Source organism: Megachile rotundata, chromosome 9 (assembly GCF_050947335.1).
Source record: "Megachile rotundata isolate GNS110a chromosome 9, iyMegRotu1, whole genome shotgun sequence".
Lineage (NCBI taxonomy): Eukaryota > Metazoa > Arthropoda > Insecta > Hymenoptera > Megachilidae > Megachile > Megachile rotundata.
Genome location: NC_134991.1, coordinates 2,931,628 through 2,948,717, shown reverse-complemented (window position 1 = coordinate 2,948,717; position 17,090 = coordinate 2,931,628). Strand labels below are relative to the sequence as shown.

Below are 17,090 nucleotides of genomic sequence, written 5' to 3'. Positions count from 1 at the left end.
TATTAAATACATTTCAACTTTTTCGGAGGCGGCGCAAAATTAAAAATACCTCAGTAAACGTTCCTGCCAATAACCAGTTGATTGTGGTATGACGTATTGGAAATTAATTGTAGCGGCTAGCTATAAATTTGTAAATTTTGTATATAGCTTGTTAACGTGCAAACGGCTAGCACGGTTTATGACAGGGACGACAGCGGAACTGTTTTTGAGGAAACCGTTTTAGAATTTTTAGTGAAAGCATGACCGTACTTAGAATTTTGCCAACGGTCTCAACAGTAAAACGCTTAAGCGTCATAAACTCTGGGTTTCCCCGTGGGCCTGCGACGAGAGGTCAAGCGACCATCAGCTGGCCGCGTAGCTGACCTAGGGCCCGGGGAAATTCCGCTGCGTTGCCACCTTTACCAGCAAACGCACCCCCGTCAAATCGTACCCCCGCTTCAAGGAAGCGTGCTTCGGGCATAAGAGGGAGGTCGTACGATTTGGCGGGATTTAGGTTTCTCTAATTGGTTAACCCCACTTATTCGGGGGTTGGCCTAGCGTAAAGCATAGATTTTAAAAACGCGAGACTCTAGCGCAAGGATATAGTAAGTTAAAAGTCCGCAAGAAAAATAGAAAAAGTTCGCAGGAAAACGCAACTCTTGTGTTTCATTTCAAACACGCAACCCACTCCTAAAGTGGTGACCCCGACGTGATCACAATTAGTTTTTCTGTAGTTAGTTAAAGTTTAAATTCAGTGTGCAAAATGCCTATGACGAGGAATCAGGCAACTTCCGCGACGGGTAGTAGTGTATCTGAAGACTCCGCCGCGATGCCAGAAGTGAGTCGCGTTGGTATTCGCGTTCCGCCGTTCTGGCCCGAGCAACCAGCAGTCTGGTTTCACCAAATTGAGGCTCAATTTGTGTTAAGTGGCGTGACAGTGGACAGTACGAAATTTTATTATGTTATGTCGCAACTTGAGTCAAAATATGCCGCGGAAGTGCAGGACATTTTCGACAAACCGCCGGAAACTGATAAGTATGAAACGCTGAAGAAGGAGCTAATCCGTCGGCTCACAGCATCCCAAGGTGAGCGCATCGAGCGGCTGTTGGCAAAGGAGGAGATGGGTGACAGGACCCCATCTCAATTTCTGCGACACATGCAGAACCTCGCAGGGACAACCGTTTCTGAGGAGTTTTTAAGGACTTTGTGGTCGCGTAGATTGCCGACAATGACACGCGCGATTGTGAACTCGCAGCCGGACTTGCCGCTAAGCAAATTAGCTGAAATAGCGGACCAAATTCGCGAAAATTCGGGAGCAGCGCAGGTTGCCAGTGTACAGCAAGAATCAGTGCTGGACCAGGTGTCACGACGTCTCAACGATTTGGCATTGGAAGTGGCTGAATTGAGACGGAGCCGCGTGGATCACCAGCCTGCAAAGAACTTTCGTCGCCGATCTCGTTCGCGCAGTTTTAAGCGTGGAAATTCACCAGCCGGGAAGAAGCATTGCTGGTACCACAGGATTTTCGGGACCGAATCCACACGATGTCGCCCTCCGTGTAACTTCACGACGGGAAACGGGGACAAGCGTCACTGAATGCGGCATCTAGTGATTGCATCCGGTCAAGCCGCCTTTATCTAGTTGATAAGGAAGCAAAGGAGGAATTTCTTATCGACACGGGCTCGGACCTTTGTGTATATCCTCGTACACGAGTTAAAGGCCGAGTTGACAAGGTGAAGTACGAAATGTACGCGGCGAACGGATCGACGATAAGTACCTACGGCGTGCGGACAATCAACGTGAATCTGGGACTACGTCGGGTATTTACTTGGGACTTCATCATTGCGGATGTTTCGAAGCCGATCATCGGGGCAGATTTCCTGAGCCATTTCGGACTGTTGGTGGATTTGAAGTATCGCCGGTTGCTGGACCAGACGACTTCGCTCGCAGTCATCGGCAGAGCAGCGAGGGACAGCATCGAATCGGTAAAGACGATAGTTGGAACTTCACCGTACGAGCGGATGCTGGAAGAATTTCCAGACATCGTCCGACCCACCACCACTGTCCGTAAGTCGAAACACGACGTCGTCCATTATATAAAGACAATTCCCGGTCCGCCAACGTTTTGTAAACCCCGTAGGTTATCTAAAGACATGTATAATATTGCGAAAACCGAATTCGAGAAGCTGTTAAATCTAGGCCATATACGTCCTTCTAAGAGTCAATGGGCATCAGCTCTGCACATAGTCTCGAAGAAGGACAATGGATGGAGACCTTGCGGCGACTATCGTGCCTTAAACGCTCGGACGATTCCTGATAGGTATCCGATACCACATATAGAGGATTTTTCGCGATCCTTAGACGGAAAATCCGTATTTTCGACCGTAGATTTGGTTAGGGCGTATCATCAAATTCCAGTCCATCCTGACGATGTACCGAAAACCGCAATTACGACACCGTTCGGGTTATTCGAGTATACCTCTATGCCGTTTGGATTGAGAAACGCAGCCCAAACGTTTCAACGTTTTATAGATTCTGTACTACGCGGATTAGATTTTGCGTACGCGTATTTGGATGATATTTTGGTCGCGTCCGATAATGAGGAAGAACACAAGTCGCATTTGAAACAACTTTTCGCACGATTAAATGAATACGGGATAGTCATAAATCCAACGAAATGTGTTTTTGCCGTACCAGAGGTAAAGTTTCTTGGGTATAGAGTCAGCGCCGAAGGTACAAAACCGCTACCCGAAAAAGTCAAGGCAATCGTGGAGTTTCCGAAGCCGCAAACGGTTAAACAGCTTAGACGATTTCTGGGTATGATTAATTTCTATCGTAGATTCATACCAAACGCGGCAGCTATTCAGACTCCCCTCAACCAATTATTGAAAGGCCGAAAATTAAAAAGTAATGCGCCGGTAAAATGGTTTACGGAAGCAGAGACAGCACTTGATCGATTAAAAAACGCGTTAGCAAACGCCGCGTTATTAGCGCATCCGAGTAGCAACTCGCGCCTCGCGGTAATGGTCGACGCATCAGATTACGCGATTGGAGCTACGTTGCAACAGCGGCGAGGAAATTCGTGGCAACCTTTAGGTTTCTTCACGAAATCCTTGTCCCCTGCGCAGCGAAAATACAGCGCTTACGATCGCGAGCTTCTTGCAGTGTATTCCGCAATTAAACAATTTCGCCATGCTTTAGAAGGTCGCACATTTAGTATTTTCACTGATCATAAACCGCTGATATTCGCGTTCAGGCAGAAGCCAGAGAAAAGCTCTCCGCGACAATTCAGGTATTTGGATTACATTGGTCAGTTCTCCACTGATATTAGACATGTCAGTGGGAAAGATAACGAAGTAGCAGACGCGTTATCAAGGGTAGAAGCAATCTCAACAGCAATAGATTTCAGTAAATTGGCAGAATCTCAGAGCACAGACAGAGAATTACGTAGACTGTTAGCATCACCTAATACTTCGCTGCAATTAAAACGTGTAAAATTCATGGATAGCAACACGGAGGTTTATTGCGATGTCGCCACGTCTAGAGTTAGACCTTTTGTTACGCAGACTTTCCGACGGCAGGCATTCGCTTCAGTACATAACCTTTCACATCCGGGAATTAAAGCCACCGTGAAATTAATTAAACAACGCTTCGTTTGGCCATCAATAGATAAAGATTGTAGGGAATGGGCAAGGAGTTGCCTTGAATGCCAACGCGAAAAAATACACAGACATGTATCAAGTCCAATCGGTAATTTCGCGTTGCCAACTACCAGGTTTGAGCACGTACATATCGACCTGGTGGGTCCGTTGCCATTATCGCGAGGTAGCAGGTATTGTCTCACTTGCGTAGACCGTTTTACGCGCTGGCCGGAAGCATTTCCCTTAGACAACATAGAGGCCGAAAGTGTAGCTCGAGCGTTTGTTAACGGTTGGGTCGCGAGATTCGGTACACCGTTACGAATCACAACGGATCAGGGTCGCCAGTTCGAATCGCAGATATTTAGGCAATTGAATTCGATACTAGGAACGACGCACCTACGAACCACCGCGTATCATCCGCAAGCGAACGGGTTAGTCGAACGTCTCCATCGGCAGCTCAAAGCGGCAATTAGGTGCCATAGCGACGAGCGATGGACGGATGCATTACCCATAGTTTTGTTAGGTATTAGAGCTGCGCATCGCGCAGATTTATCAGCATCCGCAGCTGAATTAGTATACGGAGAAAATATTAGATTACCCGCTGAATTTTTTGTATCGTCGGGAACTAGCGCAGGGACAATAGATTTTGTAGATCAATTACGCGCGCATTTTAGAAATGTAAGACCGACCGTAGGATCGAGGCATGGAGACCGAAAAATATTCGTGTTTAAAGATTTATCGTCTGCAACCCATGTTTTTGTACGTGTCGATGCCGCGAAAGGTCCCCTGCAAGCGCCGTACGAAGGACCATTTTTGGTAGTTTCCCGATCAGCGAAAACTTATGTAATCCGAGTTAGAGGAAAGGATATTACAGTATCCATTGATAGGCTCAAACCGGCTTACATATTCGCGAACAACGAACCATCCGCGGAAGTAAATTTAGATTTAGCACCGCGTGTAACAGAACCACCCTTAGCAGATACCGAACCGACCGCTACGCCGAATCCGATAAGAACGCGTGTAGGTAGACGCGTGCGATTCCCCGAGCGTTTACAGGTTGGTCGCTAGTAGTAGGCTTGTAATGTAAATAGTAGTTTATAAGATGTACATAGTAGTTTAATTAATTGTAAGTTAGAGTAAGTTACTAGCAAGGTATAACGTTTGCACTGGAAAGGGGGTGATGTAGCGGCTAGCTATAAATTTGTAAATTTTGTATATAGCTTGTTAACGTGCAAACGGCTAGCACGGTTTATGACAGGGACGACAGCGGAACTGTTTTTGAGGAAACCGTTTTAGAATTTTTAGTGAAAGCATGACCGTACTTAGAATTTTGCCAACGGTCTCAACAGTAAAACGCTTAAGCGTCATAAACTCTGGGTTTCCCCGTGGGCCTGCGACGAGAGGTCAAGCGACCATCAGCTGGCCGCGTAGCTGACCTAGGGCCCGGGGAAATTCCGCTGCGTTGCCACCTTTACCAGCAAACGCACCCCCGTCAAATCGTACCCCCGCTTCAAGGAAGCGTGCTTCGGGCATAAGAGGGAGGTCGTACGATTTGGCGGGATTTAGGTTTCTCTAATTGGTTAACCCCACTTATTCGGGGGTTGGCCTAGCGTAAAGCATAGATTTTAAAAACGCGAGACTCTAGCGCAAGGATATAGTAAGTTAAAAGTCCGCAAGAAAAATAGAAAAAGTTCGCAGGAAAACGCAACTCTTGTGTTTCATTTCAAACACGCAACCCACTCCTAAATAATAAATCGTGAGAAAGAATACGAACCATTATAGATATATCTGGTAATATACGTAAATGTAACAACTGCATCTTCATTTCGTAACGTTTCTGATATAAATGAAATTGAATCGACTTCGTTCGCATGTGGAAGCCATGGATCTAAGAACCTATAAACGGAGCCTACGACGCGGGAATTACCAAATTTGCGGCAGATGAGCTCTATCTTTATAGCATATATCGAGTCTTTCCGTCGCATACTCTATGAATCTATCCCTACCGCCGCATATATGCGTTCTGCGTAAATCATCAAATTGGCCGAAGAATTCATATATGCGTTTGGCGAAAACAATTGATTGAGCCGAGAAACGCATATATGTGTCCCACGTAAATGCGTGGCTATGGCCGAGAAACTTAACTATGCGTTCCGCGAAAACAACTGATAGAGCCGAGAAACGCGTACATGTGTGCATGCATGTAAATCTGTGCATGTACATATGATATGTCCAGAATTTGACTTGGAATGCTATGAACGAAAACCGCGTTTAAGCAGAAACATGCGCTGGCAATTTTTAATGACTATCCTGGCAGGAGCTCGGCCCCGCGGTACGGTTCACTTCGAACCGTCCCGTCCGCAAAGGGCTAGATAGACCATAGTTACATTCTATACGCACTAACACCTACTTCGCGGCGTGCTGCCGAGTTATATGTATAGAAAAAGAAATAGCTATACAAGCATTGCCTATGTTCGGCTGTCCAAAGGTTGACATGTTCAAGAAAAGCTTTTAATTTTGCGCCGCTCCCGAAAAGGTTGAAATGTATTTAATATACTACCTAACGAGTAAGTAGGTTTCATTCATATCTGTTACGTAATTGTATGATTGAATGAAATAGAAATTACTTCATTAGGAAAGAGAAATTATTTTATACTTTTTAGTGCATTTCGAAGTCGGTGTATTTTTTTTCTGAAAATTATTTTATTTCTTTTACTTATCTCTTTCACGGTTAACAAAACATGTGTGTTCCACTTCAATAATCGAATTATACATATGCAACATAGCAACTTGTGTTTTTTCGCAAATTCCTACGACTTTTTACGGAGAAAATATTTCGGGTTGTAGTTGTGTAAAAGAGAAAAGTACAAGATTTGCGATTATGAAAAATAACTGTTTAACTAAGAGTAAAAATGAAACTGTATGGACTTTGAAGACTAAGACGCGGGATTATAATGTTTCCCGGTTGAAGAGATTATGATGTTCTCTTCTGAGTTCTTTGGTATAACTAACGAACGACTTCTCTATTTGCGTACAAGAAAAGTGTGTACTTCCACCTCTTCGCCTCATCAGTCATTTTCCTAACCAATTGAATTTAGGCACCACTGACCTGTTCCTACTTCCTTGCGTCCGAAACGCGATTTGTAGGAAGTAGGAAGTATCAGTGGAAGTGGAAGACGTAACGGTAAATGTTTAAACAAAATTTGATGGAGTTTCTGATGGGTATGGGTGCCGATTACCTGCCGGGAATGACGGTCACACAGGGTCAGTTTGGCGACCCTTCAGAAACTCATGTTTATAGCACGGGCAATTGGCCGCTGAGGACTTCAAAAAATCTAAAATATTCTAACTGCCGTATTAAGTAATAAATTGACTCTCAAAAACGTCTTGTTGATTTGCGTGCAATAAACATGCTGGTAATTTGTAGTTTGGGTACTGTCCCTGGTACAAATTGCCTGCCATCTGGTATTTGTAAAAATGTAAAATAAAATAAACTGTAACGAATTATATTTCGTGGAGATGCCACGAAACAACTTGCATTTCTTGAAATTGCTTTCATGCATTTAGTCGATATGGGCGCTCGAATTTTGACATGCCAAATATCATTATCTTTCGTCATATCATAATTACATTATTATACGTATGTAACACCGAATGGTGTGTATTGTTATATCAAGTATTCTATGCTTGACACTTTAATGTGTGTGGAATTCTGTATTTAGAAATTTGGAAATATCTTACAAATTCTTATTTAAAATTTTCTGAATTCCCAAATTTGTAGATTTTTAAATTTATCTTACCCAACTTTCATACGTCCAATTTTTCAAAATCAAACATTAAAATGTTCCCAAATTTTCCTTTTTCCATACTTTCAAATTTCGAAGTTCTCATGTTTCCAAATTTCCAAATTTCTATGTTTTTAAACTTTCAAATATCCAAATAACTAAATTACTAAATTTTAAAATTACTGAATTCTCAAAGTATTAAAATTCAAAATTACAAACTCAACAAAATTATCGAATTCTCAATAACTCATATTTCCAAATTCATATACCGTTAAATTTTGAAATTCCAAGATTTCATAAATTCTCAAATCTCCAAATTTTCAAATGCTAAAGTTTTCTAAACCTCAAATTATAAAATATTTAAATTCTTGAACTTCACAAATGAGGAAATTCATTTCGGCTACCATGTACGAATAGGGATATCTTTATTTCTGTGATATTGTTTATTTTTACATCGATTCGTAGAAATAATTGTAAAGCAACAAAACCTTTATATTCTTGAAAACTTTAAATCTTTTTGACCACACTATCGATACATATTACAGACACCAATTTTTCTACTTTCAATACCTTCAATTTTTAATGTTAATAACTTTAACTTATAAAATGATTGCAACGTTTATATTATGAAGCAAGTATTGAAACGTAATAAGTAACTATAATCGTAAGACTCATAATCGAGTATTGAAAATATTTTGACAGTTTTAATAATTAATATGTAAGAACAATATTATTAAAAACAAAATCTGATAACACAGAAGGCATTGAATAGTATGTTTAACATTCCTAATACTTTTAAAATGTAGAAAAGGTGAATGAGTTATAAAATTTTAACGGACGAGTAAGTAACGGATAATATGAGTTGTAAAATTTTTATTTCTTGTATTAATGGAGAATCCTATAATAATTTTCGGTAAAAAATATAGTAACTTAAAATGGAAAATATGCCGTAAGTAGCTACTATAGAAAGTATGAACACTACAAAAGTTATAAGTACAGGTAGTAAGTTGAAATTCATTAGTAAGTGAAGTTTGTAAAGTTAAGGACACCGTGTTTTTTAATATTCGTACAGTTATTATGAATCTGCGTAACGGAATAGAAAATGAGACACCATTTAACCAAACTAACAATTAACTAAATGGCTTCGACTTACCTATTCAACTTTGTTAGAGTAACGACGGCAATGTTATGAGAAGCTATGACGAAACTACACTAGTGAAACTGAACTTTATTACTCATTTCGGTACGTTGAATCTTACTGCAGTTTCACCAACGTGCTTTATAACCTACATTACTGTCTATTATAGGACATACACTTTGCGAAAATACTGTAAAACGTTTAATAAAACTGTAGCACTGTGTTGTAAGAAAAATATATAATTTCTACAAACGGGGTGTTATTATTTATTTCACCAGATGTTTTTCGAGAAAATCTTTCAGTTTACAGTGATTTTGGGAATATGCATGCATAAGGCAGCATTGTATAATAAGCAATATATATTTATAAATATATCACACTTCAAATTAATTTAACATAAGTCCAAATCTCACTAAGCGATTTTATGATACTATTATACCATCAAAACATGTCAGATTTTCTTGTGCTTCGAAATTCTCCATTTTGTATGCAACCATGTAATTTCCACGTACATATTCGATGACGTTAACGTGTACATCGTTGATGTATGTACGCATATGTGAAGATGACTAGAATATTTTTCATTCGATGGAAAGGAAGTGCTGTTATATATTTTTTAGAAGCTATTTCGCCTACAAAATTTACCTTTTTATACATACTTATATTTATTACATATACATGTAGTATATAAGTTTCTTATTTTTATCTGTATATGAACCACAAGGCTAAAGCATAAGACGTTAATAAATTACAGTGCTTAAAAACTGCGCTCATAGCCAATAACTTCGTTACTGTTGCGAACTTTGGTATTTTCGTAGTCAGAAAGGGTAAAAACTTTAGATGGAAAATTGTTTATTATTGTTAGGTTGTAGAATACATTAGAGAGGATTAGACCTCAGGCCATGTTTTGGGCACAATAGTTCATAATTTTTAGATCCTTCAGAAAACAACATTTGTTACTTTCAATTGCTTTTGACTCGTAGCAGAAATAGGACCCAAGGAGTCATTACATTCTAGCCAGTTTTTTCTTGATTTATTGCCAGTACATCTGGGGTCAGTAATAAAATTTGCAAAATTATTAGACCATTTGGATGCATATACATATTTGTGAAATCAAAACTTAGACATATGTATACTTATGTTTTATCGAATATTTCAGATCCTCTCATTGTCACTGACATAAAAATTTTAGTAATATACTGTATTTCTCTGAAATACAATATAAATAAATTTTGTCTTATTTATTCGATTTTTGTATCAAATATTACAATTTGGTGATATAATAAATTAACAGGTTTTTATTGCAAGTAGCGCTTGATTTATTTTATTCGTTAATAAAGTTTAATTAAACTTAATATATTTAATATCCAACTTAAAACATAAAATTTGAAAATACTCGATGCAAATCCTCTTATAATTAATTATAAATGAAACTAAAGTAACATAACGTAACAAGTTCTACTTGCATTTTAAAAATATTGAACGTTGTTCTTCATTGAAACTCTTAAAACATGAGGACATCAAAATAAATTTGTTGTAATTATAGTTTTCTTGATTTCTAACAATTTCTATTTCTAATGTATGTGTTTGCAGAAATCAAGTTATCCATTAATTTAAAATAAAATAAAGCTAGGTAAGTACCTCACGAGAGTTATACTTCATTTTATTTCACATACTATATTTTTGTTTAGAAAATATTAGTAAAAAACAACTAAAACTAATTACACAAACTTGTTGTTTGGTCTAATGGCAATTAAAAATGCACAGGAAGGTAAATGAAATTTTCATAAGAGATTTTATGTAAAATCAGAAGACAGTTAAATTGCCGTTGCAACAGATTCACATTTTTTAGTTCATACGAACTCACTCTTACTCTGGTTTTCGTGACTATAAGAACCAGGCTATAAAAGATCTAGGACAAAGATATTGTATGTCGATTGCAATGTTCGAAAAGATCTTCTTCCTTGCTCAACCTTATCTGAATACCATTAATTTCTACAGTTTTAAATTTATAAAAGTTGCTGCGTGTATATGAAGGGCTGAACTTTTGGTCAATTTTCTGTAAAAATATTTTATCTTGAGTTCATTTACTCTTTCACAGTTTTTCAATTACATTCGGAATAAAATGAAATGGTATTTTTGAAAAATTGAAATAAAAAAATGTAAGTAGACATAAAACGAAGTTATTATACTTAAATTTAAAAAAGTATTCCTATAAAATTTTTTTATTTAAAAATTACTGTAGATACTAATTATTCGACTTCTTTTGATACAAGAGTTTCTTTTCTTTCTTTTTTTTTCTGCTCAAAGTCAATTAATATATGAATATCTCTATATTGTACATTTGACACATTTTTGTAATTGCATTAGAGTTGAGTAAATTCCTTAAAATGAAGCTCAATTATTTAACTTTTTAAGTGGAACAAATACTTTATAAATGTTCTATGGCGTATAATACTGATCTTGCACAAAACAACAGTTCAAATGTGTTTGTAATATTTTTATTTAATGCTACAAAATAAAACAGTTACAGTAAAAACGAGAACAAGCATCAATAATAATAAAGTCAAACAAGATCATAATATTATTAAAAGCATTTATATTTTGCAATATCAACTATTTTTTTAAAAGATTTTGTCACTTTTAATGAAGGACATCCCTCGTCTATAACCGTTCCTAAAGTGTAATGTATCGGTTAAAGATTAACGTGCATTTTATAAAAGTACATGCAAGCAAAAAAGAAGGAACCGTGATTTTGGTATGTTAATCGATTTCCGATGTATATGTATATGTATGTTTCCGAAGGTGTAGATGATGAAGAACTAGAAAGTTTCTTTCAACTTTCTTTCGTTTTAATGAAAGTCCATTCATTCTGTGGTGACGCTTGTGCTTTGACAGTAGTCAAAACAGAAGTAATAAAAGTGAACGGAATATTACACCACAAACGTATCAGAAGGCTTTTGATTGCTTCTTCATGCACGTTATGCATTGAATATAAGTTACTTAACTCTTCATCTACACTTCCGTTATGTAAACATTCCTAAACACGATGAGAAAAACACAAGTGCTATCACGCACATTCAACGAACAATTAGATCCAAATTAACCGTTTTGCTACTTCCATAAAATAAGACAATAGTAAAACCTTTTGCAATTTATATTACAAATATTTATTGTATTGTTAGGACTTCATTGTACATCATTTAATCTATTTATTTGCATATTAATTCAAAATTTTTGTGTCAATTGTGTGAACATTTCAAGAATACAAAATTTGATATGAAACTTCAGGTTTTAGAATTGGATACATTTCAAGAAATATGTATACTCTATTTCATCAATAACAACTAGACGAAGAAAATGGGAAGAGTGAATGCAATATTGCATGTGTAAGTGTAGGTACATCGTGAACGTGCTGCTGATGGTTCAGTAAGTAACATCTACGATTATGGCAAATAAAATGTGCGACATAACATTGATATGTACACAAGATGATTGTTGTTGCGCTGGGATTTCTGTACTTGATTAGATCATAAGAGATAATATTATTATATACATGTTTCTTTATAATTTTATAGAATAAAAATATGCTATAAAATTGCTGTTTTAAACTACTTGCGCCGTAAAAAGTTCCTATATTATGTTAAATTTTAATTAGTTTAAAGCTTTACGCATTTTTTATTTTTTATTGTTATTGAAAGTTTGAAATATAATAGTTTATTACTTTCTGTATGATATTATACAATTAGTGTCCATTCTCTGCTATAATTCTTTATTCATCATAAACTAGTATTTCAAATATGCGGCACTTCTTCTATTATAAAAATTGTATATTACATGCCTCGTGATGCTTAAAATGTTTCGCACTTGTTACATAGAAAGTCGATTAACTCGAAAGAAAAAAGGTGGTTTATACTTTCAAATATACCACTAAAGATGGCGCTGTAATTTGTCGTTTAAAAGTTTTCCTATGTACTTTCTTGTGTAACAGATCACACAATTTAAGTAACATTATCATTACAATTTAGCTTGATGTAATATAATAGCAAATAATATATTTATTATCGATTAATTGTAATAGATTTTCTGACGTATTTTTAATAAACCGTTAGTAATTTGAACAAAGTATTTAATAGTCTTAATTTTTGAACAGTAGTTGTGGAATATATTCGTCATTGACATACATCAACGCGTGATGTGAATGCTGTCAAAGTAGCACTTTATGCTTTACACTCTATATAATTTCCTATTATTTCATATCGTTAATTCACGACATGATAGACACTATCTCGTGTCAATCAGAATACCAATGCTATTAAGAACACTATTGTGTGATTAAACTATTGTGTGATTCTATAACATTGATTAGATAATAAAAGCAACCCTTTTAGATATGTAAATCAATGACACATTTATAGATGCAAACAGTGCATAGAATTCTTTATTTCTTATTTTTAAGAGTCATTGATAAGTTATGAATTATGCATACAATGTTGAACTGTAACGAAGTATTGCATTAAGCATTAAACTACTTTTATGTTTTTAGATAATAGATAGATTTCTGCCACTAAATTTTCCTATTTTCTATCGGTAATTATATGAAAAGGGCAATAAGTTTAGTGCATTAATTTAAACTTATTTTTATACTAAACATCACGTAATAATCTGCGAATATTTAACTATGTACGTAATAAAATAGAAATAAATATGTATTATATTTATCATGTGTAAAGTTCATATTACTCATACATATACATTATTATATTATAAATTTAATATAATATAACCAGTGTAATGTAGTATTTGTGAAATGCATGTTACTGTAAATAAATATATTTAACAAGATAATAGAAAAGTTGCGTATTTGCGTAACTATGTATTTCTGAGGATCAAATGGATGTTAATTATATTAGAAACAAATCGTCGATATGATTTTGGAATTTTGTTTATTGATATTTTGTTCTGTTCCGGAACAAAATCGATTTCTAACTACGAACTTTCCCAACTAGTTTTCACATAGCCGTTATGTGGTGTAAAACACACAAATATATTGCTTTCACTAACCAATGATTGCTTTCCACTACAGAAAACGATCATCCTACAGGTCATCGATGTGGTATGCTCAACAAGATATAACATAACTTTCTTTTATTCAACAACCATACCGGATATATGTAACTTTTAAAAATATATCAACTTTTTTTTATTTATGAATGATATTTGATTTGAATAACAGATAATTAATGACAAGATGATGCGATGATTAAGAATTGAAGTCGATTTTACGCCCATAGAAAGGTGTTGAATAAAGAAACTGTATTGATAACAGTAAAGTTTCTTGAGCAATTCTGTATAAAATTCAATTACGATGCTCTTTATATGTATACTTATGAGTATGTAATGATTCTATGTATTATGTGGATTAGAAAAAATATTGGATTGATCGAATTATTTGATCAATATTCGCTTAAAATTTCTGATCTTACTCATATAACATACTCAAACGTATCTTGTTTTAATTATTCCTGAATTCTTCTATACGTTTTCAATGTGTACCATTTTTTATTTAATTTAATTTAGATTCAGTACTTACACACTTCTTCTGTTTTGTTGCACATTTCTAGCGAAATTGTTGATGCAAATTTTGACATAATTCATTTATGAATCTTATATGAATTGCAAGTAAAAAAATGTAACGCTATAATTAAAATTACAAAAATTGCAAAGGATGTAATCATATTTTGTTTAATTTTAATAATATTCTTTTAAACTCCTTTTTTAATTATTGATTGAAGTAAACACGAAACGATCGCAAAATATTTCGAGCATATGACCAATAAATGATAAAAGGAGATGAACATTTACGGAACCTATAAAAACAATGAACCTTATTAAGAATTTAATAACCTTATTATTAAAAATTATTAAGAATCTTTCATGAAAATGTATGTTAACCTGCATCGAGAGAAAGAATCATGGTATAAGATGCTTTAAGAATTGCTCACTATATAGTTATTTTTTAAATTTAATTTCAATATACATACAAGTGGACATTAAACGTTCGTAAATATAAGGTTAATTATATATGTGTAATAATACTTTACAATTCGAATTATGAATCCCGTTTAAAAATTTAATACTGTCATTCCAATGTTTTTCTCATTTTATATCATAATACCGCTACCGACATTAATATAAGGAGAGGAAAGGATAAAAGAAATAATCTAATAATTTAAAAAAAAAACTAACTTTAAATTACATACAAAAATAAAAATATAATTTTCAATTAATATCAATAGTGATTGAATATCGTAGTATAGAGTCGTCCAATAAAACTTAGTACTTAAATATTTTCGTTGTTTTGTGAAACATGAAAATACGTTGTACTTTGGTAACTATACGTTATTTATAAATTTATACTTTAAATTTTTTTTTCAAGAGAAAAAGATTTTTTTAAGAAATACATTTTCTAAATATTGCAATTATAATTTTAAATTTACTATTTAATCCTCATTCGGATAGATGATGCCATTATTTTGTTTGAATACTGTTTTACAGAATTTTTAAATGCAAATTAATTTGCTTTATAACATTCGAAAATTTGTAAAAAGTGTAGAGGATTACATACATTTTCAAGTAATTATATCTAAGACTATGAGAAAAGAATGTTGTACAAAATTTATATTATAAGTATATATTATTGAATATATTATATTATAAGAAAAAGTAGAAACAAATTTACAATTGTACTGATATTTTCAAATTATAATATTGTAAGTACAAATGAAACTTTGTCAGATTCCTACATTATATAATTCTTTATAAATCTTATTTCATGCTGTTTATACGTTTACATATTCACGATTAATATTATCTACCGTAATATTTAATACCTTTTTTACTGTTTGACAGAAATCCTAATGAATATCCTAATAATCATATATTTTCGAATAAATCAACTGGAACTTTCACTTGAAGACATTTCCTAGAATTGCATCTTTCACAAGAAATTATGTATGAAAATAGCATTCGATATCATAATCAAGATACATTCCAATGTCTATATAAATCAATTAAGATGAAGTGACCTCGATCTTTGAAGAGGTATTGAAGGATATTCCGAGATTGAATTGATGAAAAATGCAATGAAAGCGGCAAACTGCTACTGACATTGTAGCATATCGGTTGACCCTCATGCTAACCAACGATCTACCGCACTCCACTCAGATTTTCCTGTTTAACAACTTTGCTATTCACGTGACTGGAATCAAGCAGTATCCTCAATGAGCTTCCGTGAAAGATTCAGAGAGTTACATCGAACTTTCATCGACTAAAATCTAAACTACGGTGTCTATTAGCTCTGAACTCTAAATTATAAATCATCCTCCCCTCTCAATTACTGTGATGTTTTCGAATCTGGAGATTCGAGTTAAAAGAAAGTTCACGATCTTCGAAACACGAACTACATTCAATTTTTGCACAATTAACGTTTCTATTACCAGCAAAACGTATGAGATGCTTTATATTTCCCATATCAAACTATAATTTGTTGTATGTACTTGAAATTAGGTAAAAATTAAATCCTATCTGAAAAAATAATGTAATAGTAGGAATCTTAAATATCGTAAGACACGGTGTTGAGTAATAATTCTATTACGCAAAAGTAAATCGACAAAATAGACCTACCGTTTTCCACATTCTTCCTTTCAATTTAGTTTTGCATATTGAATCATAGCCCAATCGCATGCACTACAATTTTTAAGACACCGTGTATACAAATCACAGATATAATCTAATTGATTATATTTTTTTATATAAAATGTAATCGATACATAATAGTCTATTATCTAGGTGAATTTCTTTTTAACGAAGTTTGAAACTTATGGTCGATATAACATTTCCTTTAATTTTTACGAATAGATCATGTTAGTAAGGTTTGGTGGTGAAAAACTGAGATACTCTGAATTTTACCATTTTGAAGAGAAGAATATAAAAATTGAAGAAATGTTGCAATAACGACTGTCTTAAACCCTTTCAAGATATTTGCACCACCAGATATATCAACGGATCGAGCACGGGCCAAGCTTGAAATGACTACAGTGTCGAAACACGAATCGATAACGTTATGTTGGTAGAGTAATACCCACTTAGTGGTCGCAGACCGAGACCTTATCGCGACTACTATCTAGGCAAGTAGACGTTCAAAGAAATGCTTGGGCTTATCTCTCGCCAATTTGCTCGCCTTGGGTGCGACGAGGACGAAAGTGGGACACATTGAGAGCAAGTGAGATACAATGAAGTGGTATTTCTAATTGAAGCTCTCGATATAAAAACTGGTTAACTCCAGATTTCAAATGTTGTAAAGAATTAAATGAAACTTAATTAAGTACAACTAGTGTAAGTAATTGTATTAACTTGGAGTTAACAACGTACTAGTGTAAAAACGATATAAGAAATAATCCTTTTTATATTCTAAATAATTTTTCATACTTACTGAATTTATTTAATTTGAACTCATTCGGTTCTCCTTCCCAGATGTTGTGAATTAA

General features: G+C 34.7%; 1 protein-coding gene across 1 annotated transcript; it reads left to right on the top strand.

Moving 5' to 3' along the window:
* Nucleotides 1-742: 742 nt before the first annotated feature.
* On the top strand, nt 743-1,573 carry LOC143265175 (uncharacterized). The gene has a single exon (XM_076535656.1). It carries the CDS (start codon nt 743-745, stop codon nt 1,571-1,573), a length of 831 nt encoding a protein of 276 aa, XP_076391771.1.
* The last annotated feature ends 15,517 nt before the right edge of the window (nt 1,574-17,090 follow it).